The following is a 19,652-nucleotide window of genomic DNA, read 5'->3' on the forward strand; positions in this document are numbered from 1 at the left end:
ATAGGAAATTAACACTTTGTGGACAGGTGACATATTTTTATGCCCAGCGCTTTTAAACGTGGTGGACTGGTGGCATATTATGATTTTAGGACATGTTAGATTGTAACACACTATACCTTTCTCTGGCGCCACCCAAATGAAATGACTACTGTATAGTATTATTGTGGAATGTTTGCTTAGTAGGCAGTAACTTGATCTCGCTGTTTGGGTTCCCCCTCCAAAGGAAATTGATCTTTGACCCTTCAAGCTCTTATGTACCAGGCAGGATGTTAGTAGTGCAATGAGGACAAAAGCAGTTCAAAACCAAGCGAAATTTCTGACTTGTTGTCCGACGCTATCTGACGTTCCTTTTGAGACGTGTAGTGATAGTGATTTAGACAGTGGCAGTGAAAAGGGACAACAAACAATTGTGTCCACAGACAATAAAAGTGAAAGTAGCTCTGAAGAAAGTGCAGGTAGTAAAATTGTGGGGACAGCCACATGGGGAAAAGTAGACAAAATGCCTACTTTGGGACAGTTTACTGGAAATCCAGGGGTGAAACAAATTCCATCGGACCCAACCAAGTGTCTGAAGTAGCAGAACTGTTTTTTGGAGATAGGGATACTCGTGTTGTGAATATGATTTATGCAATTCACAATTCGAGCATGGTTGATGTTCAAAGGAGACATGGACAAGTAAAGAAGCCTATTTGTATTTCTGAGTATAATATGTTCATGAAGGGAGTTGATAGAACCGATCAATACTTGGCCTGTTGTTCTCTTCCTAGGAAAATAATAAAGTGGACAAAGAAAGTTGCCTTGTGCCTTATAAATTGTGCCATTTTCAATTCATTTTTGGTTTACAAAAATCTAAACCCTGATTCAAAATTGAAATACAAAGCATTTCTGATGAACGTGGCAAAGGCCTGGGCTAGAGACCAGATGGTGGTGGCAGAACCCGTCAGACACAGACTTAGTGCAACCGGGCCCATGTGGACCCTCCTGGGTGACTCTTGGGTGATATACGGAAACATACCCTCATGAAAATTGTGAAGAGTGAACATTCCAAGGGGAAGCATCCTTCTAGGCAGTGCTGTGTTTGCAAAGTTCACAAAAAAAGGAGTATGACTGTCTGCATGTGCAAGTTCTGTGTAATGCCACTTCACAAAGCGGAATGTTTCCAGAAATATCACTCTCTCAAGCACTTCTAGGAGCACTGGTAAATGTTCTCCAAAAATTTTAATTCATGAAATTAATTAGGAGATTTTATATAAATTTTTAAAGTGAACAGTGCACAAGTTAAGGTAGTCGGTTTAAAACTGCTGTCCCCAGGGTGATTTAAATATTTAAATTGCTGGTCCGCAGAGTGTTAATGTGGGTAGTCCTGTGCTTCTGCGTTCATGATTAGTACAATTTTATTTCTTCCACTGAAACCAAGCAGTTCCAGTTCCCTTAATGCACACATGACTGAGTTAACTTTGTAAAACAGTATATTAAAGGAGTTCTCATTGTTCCAAACAAAATGAAAATCATTTAACTCCATTAAGGTGTCATGCACAATTTCTGTGCAGTGGCAAGGAATGGGGTCCTTTTCTCAGGGGTGGGACAGGTGGTCCATGTAACTAACCATGCACCTCCATATGGTGCCAAGGTAAATAATGCATGAAGTTATACTTAACTTACTCATACATCCTCATGGCTTGGTTCTTAGCTAAGCACAGGGACAACTTTATCTTTGTACCACTACAGCATTCTCCTTTATCACTTCATGCATAATTCCTGACTTGTATTGAGTGCCTTGTTAGATTCTTGACTGGTTCACCAACTGTCCAGGTTCAGGTTTGTTGTGATTTTCCTCAGTTAGTTAGTTTAGTTTCTTGGGGTGGGGTAAGACTCGAGCCCACTTGGTATATCAGCCACTAATTGGCCTATTGTGTCAGTCCTGGGTGAAAGATGAGCATGGAGCATTTAGTGGAATGAGAATTGGTGGGGAAAACCAAAATGTTCTGGGAGAACCTGCCCCAGTGCCACTTTGTCCACCACAGGTCCCACATGACTTGACCTGGGATTGAACCCAGGTCACCATGGTGAAGAGCTAATGACTAATCATGTGAAATGGTTTGGTGTCTTCCCTCAGTTTCTTTAGGGAAATGCCAGGATAACATCTCAGATTACCACACGACCATTTCCTCCCGCATCGTTTCCCAATTCAGCTGCTGGTTAAATGAACCAGAAGTAAATACATCCATGCACAGTGGAATGAAAACAAAGTAGATAAACACTCACTGTATTAATTTGAGCTAACATTCCATGTCTCCCAATCAGCATACCTGCATTTATGACCATGTGCAGACTGACTGACTGCTGTGTCACAAGAACAAATTGAACAGTTACACACAAATCAGGTCTATGGTATGGTCTGCTGCAGTCTGGTAGATTGCTGCCAGTGTTTCAAAGGAGCTTGTGCCTCCATTTACCCTGCTGATGGAGACAGCAGTATCAGTACCAACCTGCCAGATTGAACATGGTGTCACAAGCCAGAAGACCACAATAACAATCTCTACTGCTGTGAAAACTTTGAATCTCATTTGTTGAGTTGAGATGAAGTATTTGTTCTCAGGTGTCATTCTTCAGGCTTTGAGATTGCAGACAGTACATACTCGTGTTGACATGTTACCTTCAAAATAATACTCATGGGTAAAATTCATAAGCAACTGAACATTATTTGCTAGAACATTGGGAAACCTTGATCATTCTATGCAGCTTATTCCTGAAAGCCAAAGACATGCATTATTTTGTTTTGAGTTTAGCTAATCAAGAAACCATAGTGGAGCTAATGGGATTCACCCGCCGAGTTTTCCCACAACTGAAACCTGGCCCCAAGCGACCACCACATGGCATTCCAGTTCATGTTGGTAGTGGTACAGCTTCTAGTCAGGATGAAGCATATGCAACTCCACAGGAAGACAGTGTAGCTGGTGGTGGGCTGAGTCACACAGGAGCAGTCACACGTACTGAACTCACTTTTGATTTCCATCGCCTGAACATTCTTTTATTGCGAGCTGTGATGAAGGATTGTGGTCTAATTGGGAGAAAAATTGGAACAGCAACAATGACAGAGGCCAAAGTCCAGGCAACTGTTGGTAAGTGATTTGCTGGAAGCTGACAGTGGGAGTCAAAACAGGAGCTTCTTTTGCTTGGTCACATGTCCTTATTGAGATAGATACTTTGTTGGATGATACGACATGAACTTGTGTGCTGGGACTGATTAGGATTAGCTGAGTGGTATCCAGTTTTGTGTTTAAGATGGGTGTCACCTTAATTTTTCCATCTCATTAGTCAGCAATAACATTTATATGTCTTTGTATTATGTGTATTTTTCTCTCATTTAGAAGACATAGGTGACTAGTAATTTTTATTATGTTGAATTTCAATCTGAGGTTGAACATTTTTCATGACCCACCATTTTCAAGAGAGCTGAAAATAACTGTGAATCTCCTGTTTCTGTTACATATTGAGTGAATTTTGAGTTTGTTACATTTGTTCTTATGTCATGTTACATTTGTTCTTATGTCATGTTACATTTGTTCTTATGTCATGGGCATGTTTGTTATACCTGGCATTAAATGTCTTGTGGGTTTACCATATATATATTTTTATGTCATTCTTGGCATGATAGTTGGTTTATGCTACTATTACCGAATGGGTCAGATCCTAAGGCTTTACATTTTAAGTTATTTCTCAGTTTTTCTGAATTTGTTTCTTTGAATAATCAAGAGATTACTCCACTTTGTTTACTGAAATAGGAAAAAGTGTCTCCATTTTATTCAAATTTCATAGTTTGATTTTGGTTTTCATTATTTTTGTTTGATTTAACTTTAGCTTGGTTTCTATTATATCTGATGAATAAAAATAATTTTGTAATTAGAAATATAAAACTGAAAGATTTTAAATGTATGTTTATGTGATGGTAGTCTTAACCCTTTCTGGTCAGATGTTGATATATAACTGACATGGTGACTGCTTCCATGGACAAATGTCGATATATGACTGACAAAAGTTTGTTTCATGTTTCTGCAGTAGTATTTTGATCATACATCGCTACTTGACACTGTAGACTATACCAACACATGCATGAATGTTTTGTCTGCCTCCTCCTGTCATCTGGAAGTCATAATTTTAACTTTTTGAGTAACGAATGACATTTATATATTACTGCCTATCAGTGTTATCACATGGCTTTATGTACAGGTAGACTTCTGCCTTCTGATATGAAAAAAACATAAATACAGGGTGGGGCGCAGAAAACTTCCTTTTTGTGAAGACGCATTGTGAAGGGAGGGGATGTCACAGAAAAGGGGATAGGCTCAGCGAATGCAGCAGCCGTGGAAGTTTCTGTCTAATACCCCTCAGTAGGAAATGTGAGGTGGGCGAGGGAGCAGCGTGCGTTTGCTGTCGAAGCCTATTTTTCGAACTACCATTCCTACGTGGCGGTGCAGTGTGTGTTCTGTACTCACTTCGGAATTAAGCCCAGAGGTCCGGCTCCCGACCGGAAATCGATTGTTTTGTGGGCAGAGAACTTTAGGACAACCAGGAGTGTGGTGAAAAAATCATCAGGATGACAACGGACCGTTATGACGCCAAATAATGTGGAGGCAGTCTGACAGTCGATTTTGAGATCTTTTTCGAACCAGCTCTTGAAGAAATGCATCTAGGAAATGTCTGGTTCCAACAGGATGGTGCCATGGCCCACACAGCCCGAGCTTCAATGACAGTTTTGAGGGCAAAGTTCCCTGGTCAATTCATCTCGCTTTGAGGTGACATCCTGTGGGCAGCGCACTTACCTGATCTAACACTCTGTGATTTTTTCTTTATGGGGATACCTCAAGGCAGAGGTTTTTAAACATCGCCCCACAAACCTGCTTCAGCTGAAAAATGTTATTTGGCAGGAAGTAGCCCAAATTCCGGTGCACATGTTGGNAAAAATGTGGAGGCAGTCTGACAGTCGAGTTTGAGATCTTTTTCGAACCAGCTCTTGAAGAAATGCATCTAGGAAATGTCTGGTTCCAACAGGATGGTGCCATGTCCCACACAGCCCGAGCTTCAATGACAGTTTTGAGGGCAAAGTTCCCTGGTCAGCTCATCTCGCTTCGAGGTGACATGCTGTGGGCAGCGCACTTACCTGATCTAACACTCTGTGATTTTTTCTTTATGGGGATACCTCAAGGCAGAGGTTTTTAAACATCGCCCCACAAACCTGCTTCAGCTGAAAAATGTTATTTGGCAGGAAGTAGCCCAAATTCCGGTGCACATGTTGGAACATGCAGAAGGGAACTTCAGAAAACGGTTACATCAGTGCATAGAGAACGGTGGCCACCACCTTCAAGATATTTTGTTAAACCTACATGATTTTAAACTTTAAAGTATGTTCTTTCATTGGCTAAACATAAATTTTGTCTATCAGCAATAATTTTTCTTTCATTTGCCTTCAAAAAAAGGAAGTTTCTGCGCCCCATCCTGTATAATCCAGTGTGTGCCGAGGATGAAGATGTGATATGTTAAATGAAGAACTTGATATAGACGCTGATGATGAGATAAATTTGGAAAATGAAGGACAAATTAAGTGAAGAATTGAGAAATGCATTGTTGGAAAGCAAGTGTGAAAGTGAAACAAGCGTTGCGCATATTGATGGGTGGGAAGACGTGATAATGGGTGACAAGAAACCCAAGGCATACGCATTTATTAAAAATGCAGGGCCACATTTTAACCTTCTACAAGATGCAGAGCCCATGGATCATTTTAGATTATTTTTCAATGATGAGCTTTTGAATAACATTGTTATAGAGGCAAACAGATATGCGAGACAAAATTTTGGAACTTCAGCCTAGCCCAAAGTGCATTTGGGGTAGGTGATCCCATGTGTCAGTTCCTGAAGTGAAGGGGCTTTTAGGTATAATTCTAAATATGGTCCTAATCTGATTACTCGACATAAAAGACTACTGGTCTAGTGAGAGGAAAACACAGATAAAATTTTTTGGTGACATAATGCCCAGAGATTGCTTTTTACAGATATTTTGGATGGTACAAGTGGGGAAATGATACCACTGAATAAAGCAATTGGGCCATCAGAAGAACATGAAAGTACATTGTGTGATAGAACATATATAGAAACAGTTTCAGAAAAATTTTGTTCCAGGTAAAAACATTGCAATAGATGTATCAACAGTTGGGTTCAAGCGCAAAATAATTTTCGAAACTTATAGTCCAAAAGACCATCGAAGTGGAGAATCAGATTATTTGTATTAGCTGACAGTGGAACTAGTTATGTTCACAGTATAATTCAAAGTTATGGGAAATGTACAGGTAACATATGTAACTTGCCATGCTCTGAAAAACCATTAATTTCAAGAGTAGTTCTTTCCTTGATGAACAGATTATGACTCAGTGTGCTTGGTACCACCATTTCACTGACAGATAATATAGCTTGGTACCACCATTTCACTGACAGATAATATAGCTTGGTACCACCATTTCACTGACAGATAATATAGCTTGGTACCACCATTTCACTGACAGATAATATAGCTTGGTACCACCATTTCACTGACAGATAATATAGCTTGGTACCACCATTTCACTGACAGATAATATAGCTTGGTACCACCATTTCACTGACAGATAATATAGCTTGGTACCACCATTTCACTGACAGATAATATAGCTTGGTACCACCATTTCACTGACAGATAATATAGCTTGGTACCACCATTTCACTGACAGATAATATAGCTTGGTACCACCATTTCACTGACAGATAATATAGCTTGGTACCACCATTTCACTGACAGATAATATAGCTTGGTACCACCATTTCACTGACAGATAATATAGCTTGGTACCACCATTTCACTGACAGATAATATAGCTTGGTACCACCATTTCACTGACAGATAATATAGCTTGGTACCACCATTTCACTGACAGATAATATAGCTTGGTACCACCATTTCACTGACAGATAATATAGCTTGGTACCACCATTTCACTGACATAATATAGCTTGGTACCACCATTTCACTGACAGATAATATAGCTTGGTACCACAATTTCACTGACAGATAGTATAGCAGCGCTGAGTTGGCCCAAGAATTGCGCAATTGAAAATGTAGCCACACAGTTTGCTTTTTAAATTTATGCCCTTGTTGCACCAACTTTTTGGGCAAAAAAACACTTCACTTAGTGGCTCAGCAGGCATTTAAAAACCCTTCTCGTCCTGGCTGCAGATATTTTTCCAAATATGCCGACCAGAAAAGGTTAAGGCTTAAAAATAAACAGAGGGCTGCAGTCATATAAATAAGAGGATATTACACATTTTTGTGTTTTTTGCAAATGTACGTAGGTAAGTCAATAAGTAAGTTACAAATGGATATAGAACTTAAACAAATAAGAGCACTGATTTGAAAAATGCTTTTATTTCTCAACATAATCTCCCTGTACACTGAGGCACTTGTCCTATTGTTTCACAAGCCCCTGAAAACCAGCAGCATAAAATTCTTTGGGCTGCTGTCAGAACCAGGCGGTGACTTCCCTTTCTACAGCTTCATCGTCGGGAAAATGTTCAGCTGAAAGATGATGTTTAACAGGGCCGAACAAATGGAAGTCGCTTGGAGCCACGGAGATTGCTACAGAGGCGAATGTGCAACGGGTTGAAGACTTAATCTGAGCAGACAGAAGGGTAACTATAGCCACTATAGCCACTGCTATTGCTTGTTCACACAGCATGGCCTACCTCATAATGCATGACAGGTTAGGTTTTCACAAAGTCTGCACAATGGGTGCCGCTTATGCTGACCCCACAACACAGAATGCAAAGAATTGGTCTGGCATTACAGCATCTCAATTGCTACCATGATGAAGGACACAGTATGCTAGCCTGAATTGTCATAGGTGATGAGTCTTGGGTTCACCATTACCAGCCCGAGATAAAGTGTGCGTCAATGCAGTGGAAACATCCTGCGTTGCCTGCCAAAAAAAAGTTTAAGGTGGCACCGCCTGGTTTGGACAGCAGCCCAAAGAATTTTATGCCGCTGGTTTTCAGGGGCTTGTGAAACGTTGGACAAGTGCCTCAATGTACAGGGATATTATGTTGAGAAATAAAAGCATTTTTCAAAGCAGTACTCGTATTTGTTTAAGTTCTATATCCATTTGTAACTTACTTATTGACTTAACCTCATATTTCTCTGGAGAAAATGAGAATGACAGAATATCTTTGGTAAGGTTTCCATAAGATAGCCCAACATTATACTAAAACACTAAAGTAAGTATTAATACAGTGCTGTTGTTGCAAAATTGCAATGGACTGTGTAGGGAGAGATTTGGAGGTACAGGGATCCCTTGGAGGCCTCCAAGTGCTTGACCTAACTCCTGAAGGCCAGTTGCACCAGAGAATCTTGAGTCTTGGAAAAGATCCCCTTGTACAGAGGAATGTTGATCTTGTAAGCCGCCTTGATGCAGAGTTGTACATCATGTGTCAGCAGCCCATGGAGAGTTCTGAAGACAGTCGGGCATTCAGTTTCAGTGTGCGGAGACCTCTAGAAAGGGCAGAGTCAGGTAAATTGCCAAACAGATATTAGTGAATGAAGTCAGTTGTTATGAACTTGGTTGCCCAACTATTTCACTTTGAGGAGAAAGAAATACATCAGTGTTTGTTGGCCACTTTTTGGAATTTGGATGTGTGGTCTCTGCCCATAAGAATAAAATCTTTTTTACTCTTACAACTCACTTTCTCAGATGTTAATTTCTTACATTTTTTTGGTATTATGACAGTTTTCATCTGTTGACAGAACTGGGAACGAATGTTTTAGTTTTGCTCCAACATTCATATATGACAGCTGAGGGATTTCCCAGCCCATTAATGATACCTTCTGGGAGTGTCAGGCATGTCACTTGGTTAAAAATCACTGATGTTTCAGGAGCCATCACTGGGATCTAATGTGATGCTTTAGCCAAACCATGCTAACTTTCCACCTCTATACCAACAACCTGTGATCAACTCCAACTGCAGGCCAGTTGGAGTCATAAGTTTTCTTGGTTTAACAGGGATGTGGGTTTCAGTCATGACCGTTCCTGTTGCCTGGTGACCAGTATGATCAAGCAGTGCATACATGCATGAATCTGAGATGAGACCAAGCTGACCACCCACTAGGTCATGACTTGCTGGTTCAGGTCCTTTGAAAGTACATTTGGATTCCAATCTTGTCAATTGACCAGCAGTTCCATTACCCTCGCTACTCCTGTGACCCAGCACCCGTATCAGTTGAACACTCTTATGTTCATCCAGTTTTGCAAGGAATTGATGGCAGTTGCAAACCAGTTTAAGTTGATCTGGTAATTGTCAAGTGCTTTAATTGCAGATTGTTTGTGCAATAGAAGGGTGGACACCAACATGAACAGTATTTATGTATATTTAAACATGACATAATGAGCAACATTTTAATCCATCCTCTGAGTGTATTTTATGACTTAAAAACATTTATTATTTTTTATATTGTTTTATTTTCTTATAGACACCTTTATGTATATCTCAAGGCACCCTTTTAACATAAAACTATTATTCCAATTTAATATATTTATAAGAATGGTGTTAATTCTAACAAAATGCTGAATATATTAACTATATGTAAAGTCAGATACATTAGTAATAAATGTTATATTGTAATATATGAATACATATAAAATGCAGTTCGGTAGTTTGAGAATAGTTGTTAGTGTATACTGCCTGATGATAGCTTTATAAGCCAAAACATGTAGCATACTGCCATACCAGTAATATCAATAAACCCATTATGCACAGTAAATGTGAATGTGATTTTGATACTTGTTGTGTTGAGACAGGAAAAACAAATAAATATAAGTTAACACAACAGGATGCACTCCTTGAAGAAGGTAATGAACCTTAAGGTTTTGTAAGAGGTGTGAATTGTTTTGAGCTGCTGAGCTGTTAGTCACTGCTCAGCACAGACTCTGCTGTATGCAGTTACCCGTGTTCGCTCTTGTGTTGTGTAACCCTACACATGAGTGGAAATCCTCATTACCTACCCACTTTATTGAGCCGGAAGTGGTTCATAAGCCATGAAGGTGGCATTATTATTAATTGTTAGCGTCCCATTTGAGCTGTTTGTGTTGTGTTTGAATTGTAGTTTATTGCTGAACTGACATGATACTTGTCATTGCAGATTGTGCGGAGATCAAAGTGCGCATGGCATCAGTTTGGTACACTCATTCTCCACAATTTCTGGCAGAGCTTCAGTCATGTGTGGCTGAATTCAAACAGTACTTAACCAATGTGGCCCGTTCCATCAAGTCTGCTGCTACAGAAATGGCAATAGGATTAGTGCATGCCAGGTATTGTTTCCAATGTTGAGCACACTGTGTATACTGTTTATAAGTTAACATGTTGTTTTGTATGGGTGTGAAATTTTGGCTGTTACCATAAGAAACAGAAGTTGAAGATGTTTGAGAACAAAATATTGTGGCTTGGTATGAGTTTCATGGTTGATGAAGTGACACTGAAGCTGGTTCCTCTGAGTTCTCTTTTTTTTTTTTCTTTTTTTCTTCTTTTGTCTTCACCTGAAGTCACTATTTCACCCCATGCCCATCTGTTATTGTCTCCTGAGGTATGCAGTAAGCCACAACCAGGCAGTGCATATCACACATAAGGTGTAAATCACATTGAACCAGAAAATAAAGAAAATCTGTTATAAAGAAAAAAAAAAATCGAAATCATCTTGTCTTTAGGTTCATACTTCATCTCTGACCCCTCACTTAGCGGGTTATAGGATAAAGATGTGCTTTTTTTTTTTCTGATGGGCTCCCAAAGTTGTACACTTTAGCTTAGAATAATATTAAAGAGTTCTGTCTTCTGGGATATTACACCATATTTCATTAGACTACACAGCATTATATCCAGAAGGTAGAACTCTTTATAATTACTGCTGTGAGAACCTCACTACTCCAGCAAGAATAATATTGTTAGAGTAATTATATCAAGGGAGATGAAATGAGTGGAACATGTAGCATGCATGGAAAACAAGGAATGCTAACTGAATTTTAGTTAGAAAGTTTCACTGGGAGAGCCCAGTTACAGAACCTAAATATGTACAGTATTTTGTAAATAAGTTCCAGGATACAAAGATTTCCTGTTTAAGAAGTTAGTCCTGCTGAAACTGCCATAAGGATGACTTAGGGTTTCCATTCATCCTGTTTTTCCTGGGACAGTCTCGTTTTTTTCATATAATATCCCACTGTCCTGGATTTATTTCAGGTGTCTCCCTTTTTAAGTGCTCTTGTGTAACATTAGTTTCTGTCGATAACCACTCAGTAACAGACGCTATTCTCTGCAATTAGCATTTCTATAATGGTGTTATCATTCCTGGTTGCTAATCCACAAAAAACAGTTTCACAAATGATTAGTTTTTCTGTTGGAAATATGTCTTTTGTTCCCAATTATGTTGGTAGTAACTTAACCACAGACTAGTCACCACTAATATGAATGACGCCCAGCTCAAATTGAAGAAGCGTAGTGAAACTGATGGAGACTTCAGAAATAAATAAATAAATGAAGTCCACTGTCAGTTTGAATGGTAGTACATTGACAGCGGCTGCATGTGAGTATGCTTGTGACTAATCCCTTTGCAACGACTTCGATGGTATACAGATGAGGCAAGTTATGAGTAGAGGGACTGGGGCAGTCCTGTCCTGTGTATTGTGTCAGAAACATGAATCCAGACTCCCCTTGCTCTTTGTATGATGAAATGTTGTGAGTCAAATATGCAGAATATCCTAATATGGAAAAGAAAAATTATACACTTGATGATGATTCAAAATGTGAACATAAAATTAAAAAATGTGTATAATGATAAACATTCATGCAGCATAAATAGAGATCTTTGAAGATAGTATGCTTATTCATAAAGCAGGCAAAATATGCATTTATATGTACCATCAGACCATGTCTAAAATTTAAGAAATGAAATAATTCATACATATATCCAAATGAGCATGGTTGCAAGAAAGAAATATTAATTTGCATTGAAATCCAATCCATACTAATGAGCTTGAGTAGTTACACCCTTCCCCCTCCCAGAAATGAAACTTATCCATTTTCTCATGATGGAATTCTGTGCTTCTGTCGTGCTGTTTTAAGCAGTGCCCCCCAATGCTTCAGGTACAGTGGGTGGTTTGGTGTCTCAACAAAATGCAGCAGGAAGGACAGAATATTTATCTTATCAAGGATCATTTGTGTGACTCAGAACTTAATGTTTTCCATTATTTATATAATTTTTAGAGGAATGTAATGGAAGCCATGAGTTTTACAGAAGTTTAATTTTCATGCTGCCTGGTAATCTCACACTTAGCACTATCTTTCAGGACAGAAGCTTTGGCACAAACTCTGTATATGAACAGCCGCTTGTCTTCTTCATTGTATGGTGGATCAGGCTGGGAAATGTCACCTCGCCGAAGAAGGCGAAGCCTTTCACAGTCATTTGAACACCTAGAAGGGATGTCTAGTACCAGGGGTACTACCCCACACACACCATACAGCCCCAGCATGGACGAGGACTCTCTCAATCTGCTGCTTGATGTCAAGTTAGTATTAGGTCAATTTATGTCTTACTAGTGATATGCAACATGAGGAACATGCTGATTTAATGTGAGAGAAAAACTGTTTTGAAGGCAGTGTCTGGTATATACAGAGGTCAGATGAAAAGTAGTGGCGACACCTCTATAGTTCTGAAATGACTTTATTACCTGAGGTAAACACACTTACATTCCTTCAATATAATTGCCCCCCATATGTACCACCTTCTGCCAAATTTGTGGAAGGCGTCGTACACCATCAGCGCATCCACTTCTCTTCATGTCCAGCAGTGACCGCCCTACAGCACAAATAATCTCCTTTCTTGTGTTGTAACGTGTCCCTCACAGTGATTCTTTCATTTTGGCAAAGAGATCATAATCGCATGTACTCATATCGGGTGAGTATGGCGGATGTTGCAGTATCTCCCATCGCCAGCAGCGAAGGAGATCCTTGACAGCGTCAGCAGTATGAGCATTGTCACGAAGGATGATGGGGTTTGTTGCCAACAAGTGTCATCACTTTCTCCTGAGTGCTGGACAAAGATGATTACGCAAGAAATTGCAGTAGTAGGCAGCATTTACTGTCTCTCGTTGAGGTACAGTGTGGTGCAGGATCACTGCATCACTGTCATATGCCACAATGAACATTGCCTTCACAATGCTCTGTGTAGGGTGCACTTTCTTTGGATGAGGAGAGCCAGGATGCTTCCATTCATTTGATTATCGCTTCAAGTGCGGTTCATATGAGCGAGCCCAAGTTTCGTCCAGATTGACGATGCTTCCAAGGAAGCCGTCACCTTCCTTCTGGTACCAGTCCAACAAGTCCTGTGCAATTGCATAACGTTGCCATTGTTGCACCTTGGACATTGTATGGGGTACCCAACGTGTTGCAATTTTGCAGTATCCAAGAATATCATGCAGAATGTGGAGCACGGTTTCGTGACATACGCCTACCTCAGCAGCTGACTCCCGCCCAGCCCATCTATGATCGAAATCCAGCAAAGAACCAAGAAGCTGAATTGTGTGGTTGTCAACATGGGGTCGCGTTGAACGACGGCTGTCCTGAATGGCATCCCTCCCTTCACGGAACAATTTCACCCATCGTGCCACTGTGCGATATGGCAAAGCGGCATCACCACATGCTTCTGGCAGTCCCTGATAACAGTTTTGTGCACCATGACCTTGTACAACTTCAATTTTTATCCAGGAGCGTTGTTCTTGTTTTGTAAACATGCTGTTAAGGTGCTTGAACTGGGCTCCTGAACTTCAAGACAATGCACAATGCAACTCAATGAAATACAACCAGAGCCACTCACTGCTCTACTTCAACTGAACTTCTGCAATCAGCTACAGATGGTGCTAGTGCCACCTGATGCACATCTTTCATGTTACAGCAGTGTTGCCACTACTTTTTATCCAGTCCTTGTATGCAAATGTAAGTTTTTGCTTCCTATTTCTTCACCTCTTACTAATAGAGAACTCCTAAAGGTACTGTGAAATTGACTCTGTACTCTTGCCAAGTACATGTGGTAGCCTTGGCTATCACATGTAGCGATGTATGAGTGTTGTTTTTTTTTTGACGTGGTTGACGTCCTCATTCCATTTTCTCTTTGTTGTTGTACGAGTAAACTGTAATTTCCTACTTTGATTGCCGTTCTCCCTTTAAAGTTTTAGCTACCATATGTTGTGATGCTCACAAACAGTGACCGGACACTAATTCTTACAATAAACAAACTAAATTTTCAGCTTGGATATTGTTCTTGACACACCTGTGGTGGTGCTGCCTCGTTCACCGGAGAGTCATGAAGTGTTTGTTGCTCATCTTGGCAAAATAACAGTCAACAACCACCATATATCTAGTCCAGATTTGCAAGACCGTGAAGATCTGTGGGGAATGAGCAGGAGAGAGAGATATAATGTTGAAATTCGAGATATGAACTTGTATTCTCTGGACACGGAGAAGAGAAGCACCAAGGATACTTCAAATCTGCAGTAAGTCTATGTTGCTGCCAACTCCAGCAGTGTTCACTGTCTGAGGTGCTTGTGCCATAGGTTTGATGTACTCATGAATTATTCATAATAATACTTGTATTCTGCAATCCACAGTCCCAAAATCCAGTGCTTAGTGTGTTACTGTGTAGGTAGCTGTAGCAACAGATTATGCAAGGGATGGTAGAGCAGGAATTGTCAATGTGTTTTGTGTATCTGCTTTTCACACCTGAGGCCAGCTTATATTCTTTATATTGTTGCAGCAATTAAATGATTTTAACATGACAGAGTTGTGTTTCCAGGTGTGGACATGTGTCTGGCACTGGGTGGTCTTTGTTGTACTTAAGGGAGTTAAAATGCTGTGAATATTTGCTGTTTGAAAGTTTTATTCTTATGTGTATTATTTGTGTCCTTCCAATTATAGCAGTCATGCTTATTATTTTTGATGTCCCAGTTTAAAATCTCAGCCTGAAGACCAGGTGTGATGCCTAAGGAGTTTCTATTTTTTCTTCAGTCCTTCCAGGCAAATGGGAGTTAGTAGTTAGTACAGCAGAATGGTTCCACATACTTTGAGAAAATAAGTAATAAGCTGTGTAGGATTTGAGGTTTTTATAGTGGTGACCATGAAGAATGCTGTCTTCTGGGATGTGGCACCAAGTAGATCTTGTGTGAACCGATGTTTCGGAGGTACATATCAGAGTCTGCTAGCCACCTGCTCATGCTGGTTCCCCACTCACGGATTCTTCTACCCAGAAGATGGAGGTGATATGTCCCTCCGAAACATCAGTTCACACAAGAGCTACATGGCGCCACATCCCAGATGACGGGATTCTTCAAATAAGAAGCTGCTTAAAAAATATGCTTTCTTGGTGATGGGGTGCATAGGATGATGCTGAACAAATAGGATTTCCATACGCTGTAATACAATGTGAAACATTTCCTTGGTTACAGTATCTTCCAAGCTTTTGGCATATAGGATCATAGTAGATCTAGATTATGCCTTTTGTTGATGTCCATCCTTATTGAATGGTGTTTCAGTCCAGATGGGGACTGCTCTCTGGTGCGTGCTGAGATTCTGTATAATTGTGCTGAGGATGGGAAACCAGTACTTCATAATACTGTTATCCATCTCACCATAGATCGTGATATAGGTCGCAGTGTAATGAAAGAATCCGACAGCCTACCAACATTGCTCATGGGTGAAGATACTGGCACAGAGTTCCAAGATATAGAGAAGCAAGATGTTGTGCAGGTAAAAACCACATCCCATTTATTGATTGATAACATGCTTTACATATACTACTTCATACACCAAGTATGGTATGGCTTATGATATTGTGCAAGTTATTATGCTATAGATCAAGTCATTAGCCTTGATCAGCAATTTTCCAATTGGCTGCTCATATGGGAGAGTGTACATTGGCCAAACTGGCCATCACATCTCCACTGGAAACTTTGAGCACATCAGATGCACCAGACTACAGAACTCAGAATGAGCAGTATTTGAGCACTTCACTGAAATTGGATGTCATCACGTTTGATGAAATTGAAGACCAGACAGAAATCCACACTTAACACAAACATCAACAGGGAAGCTGTCAAAATGATCAAATTCCCCCACAACTTCAACTGTGAAGACTGAACTCCACCTCTTTTCTCCCAGTCCCTCTGCTTAACCATGTGCTCCCTTCCCAGTGTATGTATAGCACCATGCTCCTTGCTCCTGTCCATAGCCTGACTGAGATTTATATTGTCATGATTTAGGCATGACTGTAGACAGGCAAGTTTTGGGACAGTTTGTTGGAACAGAGAGTGACAGCTGCCACGTCCTTCACAGTTTAGCATCATCTTACCATCGTAGTTGATGTTGAAGAGTCTCTCCAGCGGATGCAGAATTGTCTACTAAGCATAATATTTGTATGCTTCGGATGTCAGGTAGTGGTGTGATTCCACTGAGAGTGTCGCTGTTTCCTCAGCAGTATGAGCAGTTGCTGGACACATTGGACAGTCTCTCCAGTGGATGCAGAATTGTCTAATAAGCATAATATTTGTGTGCTTCAGATATCAGGTGGTGTTGTGACTCCACTGAAAGTATCGCTGTCTCGTCGGCAGTATGAGCAGTTGCTGGCTACATTGGACAGCCTCATGGTCCACTCAGTCTCTGAGGAGACCATCTTGTTCAGCAGTCGTCGTCTGGTCGATATAAAGGAGGAGGAAGGAGAGCTACATACTGGCGTGTCGACACTCAATATGGACCCAGCACTGAGAGCAAGGATGCTGAATGTCAGCGCTGGGAAGCCAAAAATTGAGAACCAGCACACACTGACACTGAAAGGTAATTTATATAAACCACACAGTTTAGTACTAAAATAATTTGGATGAATCATGTAATTTGTACACAAACTAAGGGAAAACTTCGCGAAGAGGATTTCACTCAAATTTGTTTCTGTGTTTCAGTATCATTTGATCTTCCAGTATTCACAGTAGAGCTACGAGGTGATTTAGGCTCTGGAGAACAAGGTTTAGTGGATCTGTCGTTTCAAGATTTCAGTGTTCAGTATGATAAATCATGCAGATACGAGACTCACATTCAGGTAAGTGCTTTGGAACAAAGTCATGGAATAAATTGCTTCACATACAGTATTTATATGGATTAAGTGAGCTGAATTTTATTTGGCATTGATGCAGTCTCTTTGGCTGTCAGTCCAAATATAAAGATGTTTGATTTCAAGTAACAACCAATGGCCGCAAAAGAGTGTGGGGATCAGAACACGAACTCCAGCTGAACTGAAGCCATGCAGATGAGCGCTGCCTTCTCTGTCAGAAGTGTTAGTATTGCAGTCAAGTGTTTAGTATTCTGGCATTGTATTCAGGAGATCTTGGGTTTATATCTTGATCTGGAGATAGGTTATTTTGATGGAGGGTTTCTGTTGTTTTTCCCTCTAGACAAATGCTGGGGTAGTACTTGAGTGTAAACCTTGACAGCTCCCTTCCACGTCTTTGCCAGTTCATTATGTAATCTTAGCTACTGAGAGCTACCTAGTGAACAAGTTGGTCCAGAATGAATGCTCTACTCTTGTGTTCAGGAGGTGCTTGGTTTGAATCTTGGCAGAGACGCTGGCTATTCTGATTGAGATTTTCCTTTGTTTTCCTCAGTCCTTCCAGGGAAGTGCCAAGGTAGTAGTTCAATTATGCCATGACCACTTCCCTACAAATCCTTTCCAGTTCATCATTCATCTATGATTCTGCCTTCTGACACTGTATACTCTGATTCCTGGAAGTGCCATTAAATATCCCACACAAAGAAAAGTGTTGTGAAGCAAACCATAAATATAGATAAGTGGGCGCTGCCTGTGTTCTTACATTGCTTATTACCATGCATACAGAGTCAGAAGAATGTAGAGTTAATAGCTGATCTCTATTCATTTCTATTGTTGAATTCGTCCTGCATACATCTGTATAGTTCTCGTTTTATCTTCTGTTATGGTTATAATTTTGCACCAAACAGTTTGGTCTGGAGGTAACACTCTCTACTTGTATTTGGGAGGTGCTCGGACACTAGCTATACAGGCTGAGGTTTCTCCATGGTTTTCCTCAGTCTCTTGAGGTAATTGCTAGGGTGTTATCTCAGTTAGGCCATGGCTGCTTCCTTCCAAATCCTTTTCATTTTGTCATTTGTCCTACCATCCAACATTTTATAATCTCAGTACAGAAAGCATCATTAACCCTTTCCCATCCACAGGCACACTGGATGTGCCATTTTTATCTTCCCTGTGCCCGTCCTATGGGACACTCAGTGCACCATGTTTATTTTGAGGTTGCTGTGGTTCATTATGACGAAATGTGCATGGTTGGCGGTGTAGGAGTTACACTTAATACTCTACATAGCTGATAGGTGGGTGTGAGTGTTTCAGTGCCTGCTCAGAACTCTAGGAATCTTTTCTTCTGTGTTATGTATGATGTTGAACAAATATGGCTTGTACAAGTGGTGTTTGCACTTGCAGAACTAGGTTTTCAGGGGAAGAAACATAATTATATTGGATAATTCTGAGAGTGACATTGATGTTGGATGAAAGTGAACATGCTTCTGAAGAAAGTGGTCACAGTGGTAGCAAGGGAGGAGGAAGACAGCAGTGCAGCAAGGGACCATGTGACAAAGAGACAGCAGATTACATCACAACACATGCAGACTTCCGAAGTTTTCCTTATACGTTGCAGGACAGTTGGTCTTCAGGCCCCTACTGCACAGTTGAGTTGTGAAATAGACTCTTCCATGTCATATTCTACACATAAACTACTAGAAGAAATTCTGAATGAAAGAGATAGGTATGCTGGCTAAAGAACACAGAATGTGTCACCTCTAGCAGCTTGCTGTATCAGGCATTCTTACTGAGATGTCCCTGTGGAAGAGTCGAGTGCTTTCGTGGGAATGCATATGAATAGGAATGCAAATGATGAAACTGAGAGGACAGATTCTCTTTCTAACCCTTGGTTCAACAAAACACCTTTTCTTTTTCAAAGATGTGTTCAGATGGTACTGAGTTTTTAAACTATTTTGGTTATTGCACTTATGCCTTCCATGGGGTGTGCAGTAGCGTAGTTGGTTGAGGGGCTATGCTACAAGCCGGAGGGTTGCGGGTTCAAATCCTGATGAGGTCATTGGATTTTTTTCAATTGACCTAATCCTTCCAGCTGCACTATGACCCTGGGGTTGACTCAGCCTCTAACAGAAATGAGTACTAGGAATTGATTAAATAATTTTCCTGGGGAGTAAAGCGCAGCCGGCGCGTAAGGTTGACAACCTTACCGCCATCTTTGAGCCGATTGTCTATTTGTGGGACCCTCAGCATCTCACAACCCTATGGGCCTTCATGGCCTGGTACAGGGATAGCTTTACTTTTACTTTAATTATGCCCTCCAAGTACCCCAGGAATAGATAAACTAAAACTTGTAGCTATGTATCTTCATTACGAACATTGTACATCAGGCAGCGAAATAGCTACAGATGAAAGTGCTATTGGTTTCAAACGTTGAATCATCTTCA

The 19,652-nt window shown here is 40.5% G+C and overlaps 1 protein-coding gene across 5 annotated transcripts in view; it reads left to right on the top strand.

Annotated features, from left to right (window-relative positions):
* Window positions 1–19,652, top strand: part of LOC111870922 (vacuolar protein sorting-associated protein 13D) — a 232,195-nt gene that overhangs the window by 74,161 nt on the left and 138,382 nt on the right. For all 5 annotated transcript variants that reach the window (XM_023863569.2, XM_023863598.2, XM_023863561.2 and 2 more), the window contains exons 18-25: window positions 2,790–3,122; window positions 8,348–8,590; window positions 10,216–10,384; window positions 12,410–12,628; window positions 14,366–14,611; window positions 15,647–15,860; window positions 16,670–16,943; window positions 17,066–17,202. In XM_023863569.2, the coding sequence (XP_023719337.1) occupies window positions 2,790–3,122; window positions 8,348–8,590; window positions 10,216–10,384; window positions 12,410–12,628; window positions 14,366–14,611; window positions 15,647–15,860; window positions 16,670–16,943; window positions 17,066–17,202 (1,835 nt within the window). The remainder of the gene's footprint in view (window positions 1–2,789; window positions 3,123–8,347; window positions 8,591–10,215; window positions 10,385–12,409; window positions 12,629–14,365; window positions 14,612–15,646; window positions 15,861–16,669; window positions 16,944–17,065; window positions 17,203–19,652) is intronic.

The sequence above is a fragment of the Cryptotermes secundus genome, unplaced genomic scaffold (assembly GCF_002891405.2).
Source record: "Cryptotermes secundus unplaced genomic scaffold, Csec_1.0 scaffold101, whole genome shotgun sequence".
NCBI lineage: Eukaryota > Metazoa > Arthropoda > Insecta > Blattodea > Kalotermitidae > Cryptotermes > Cryptotermes secundus.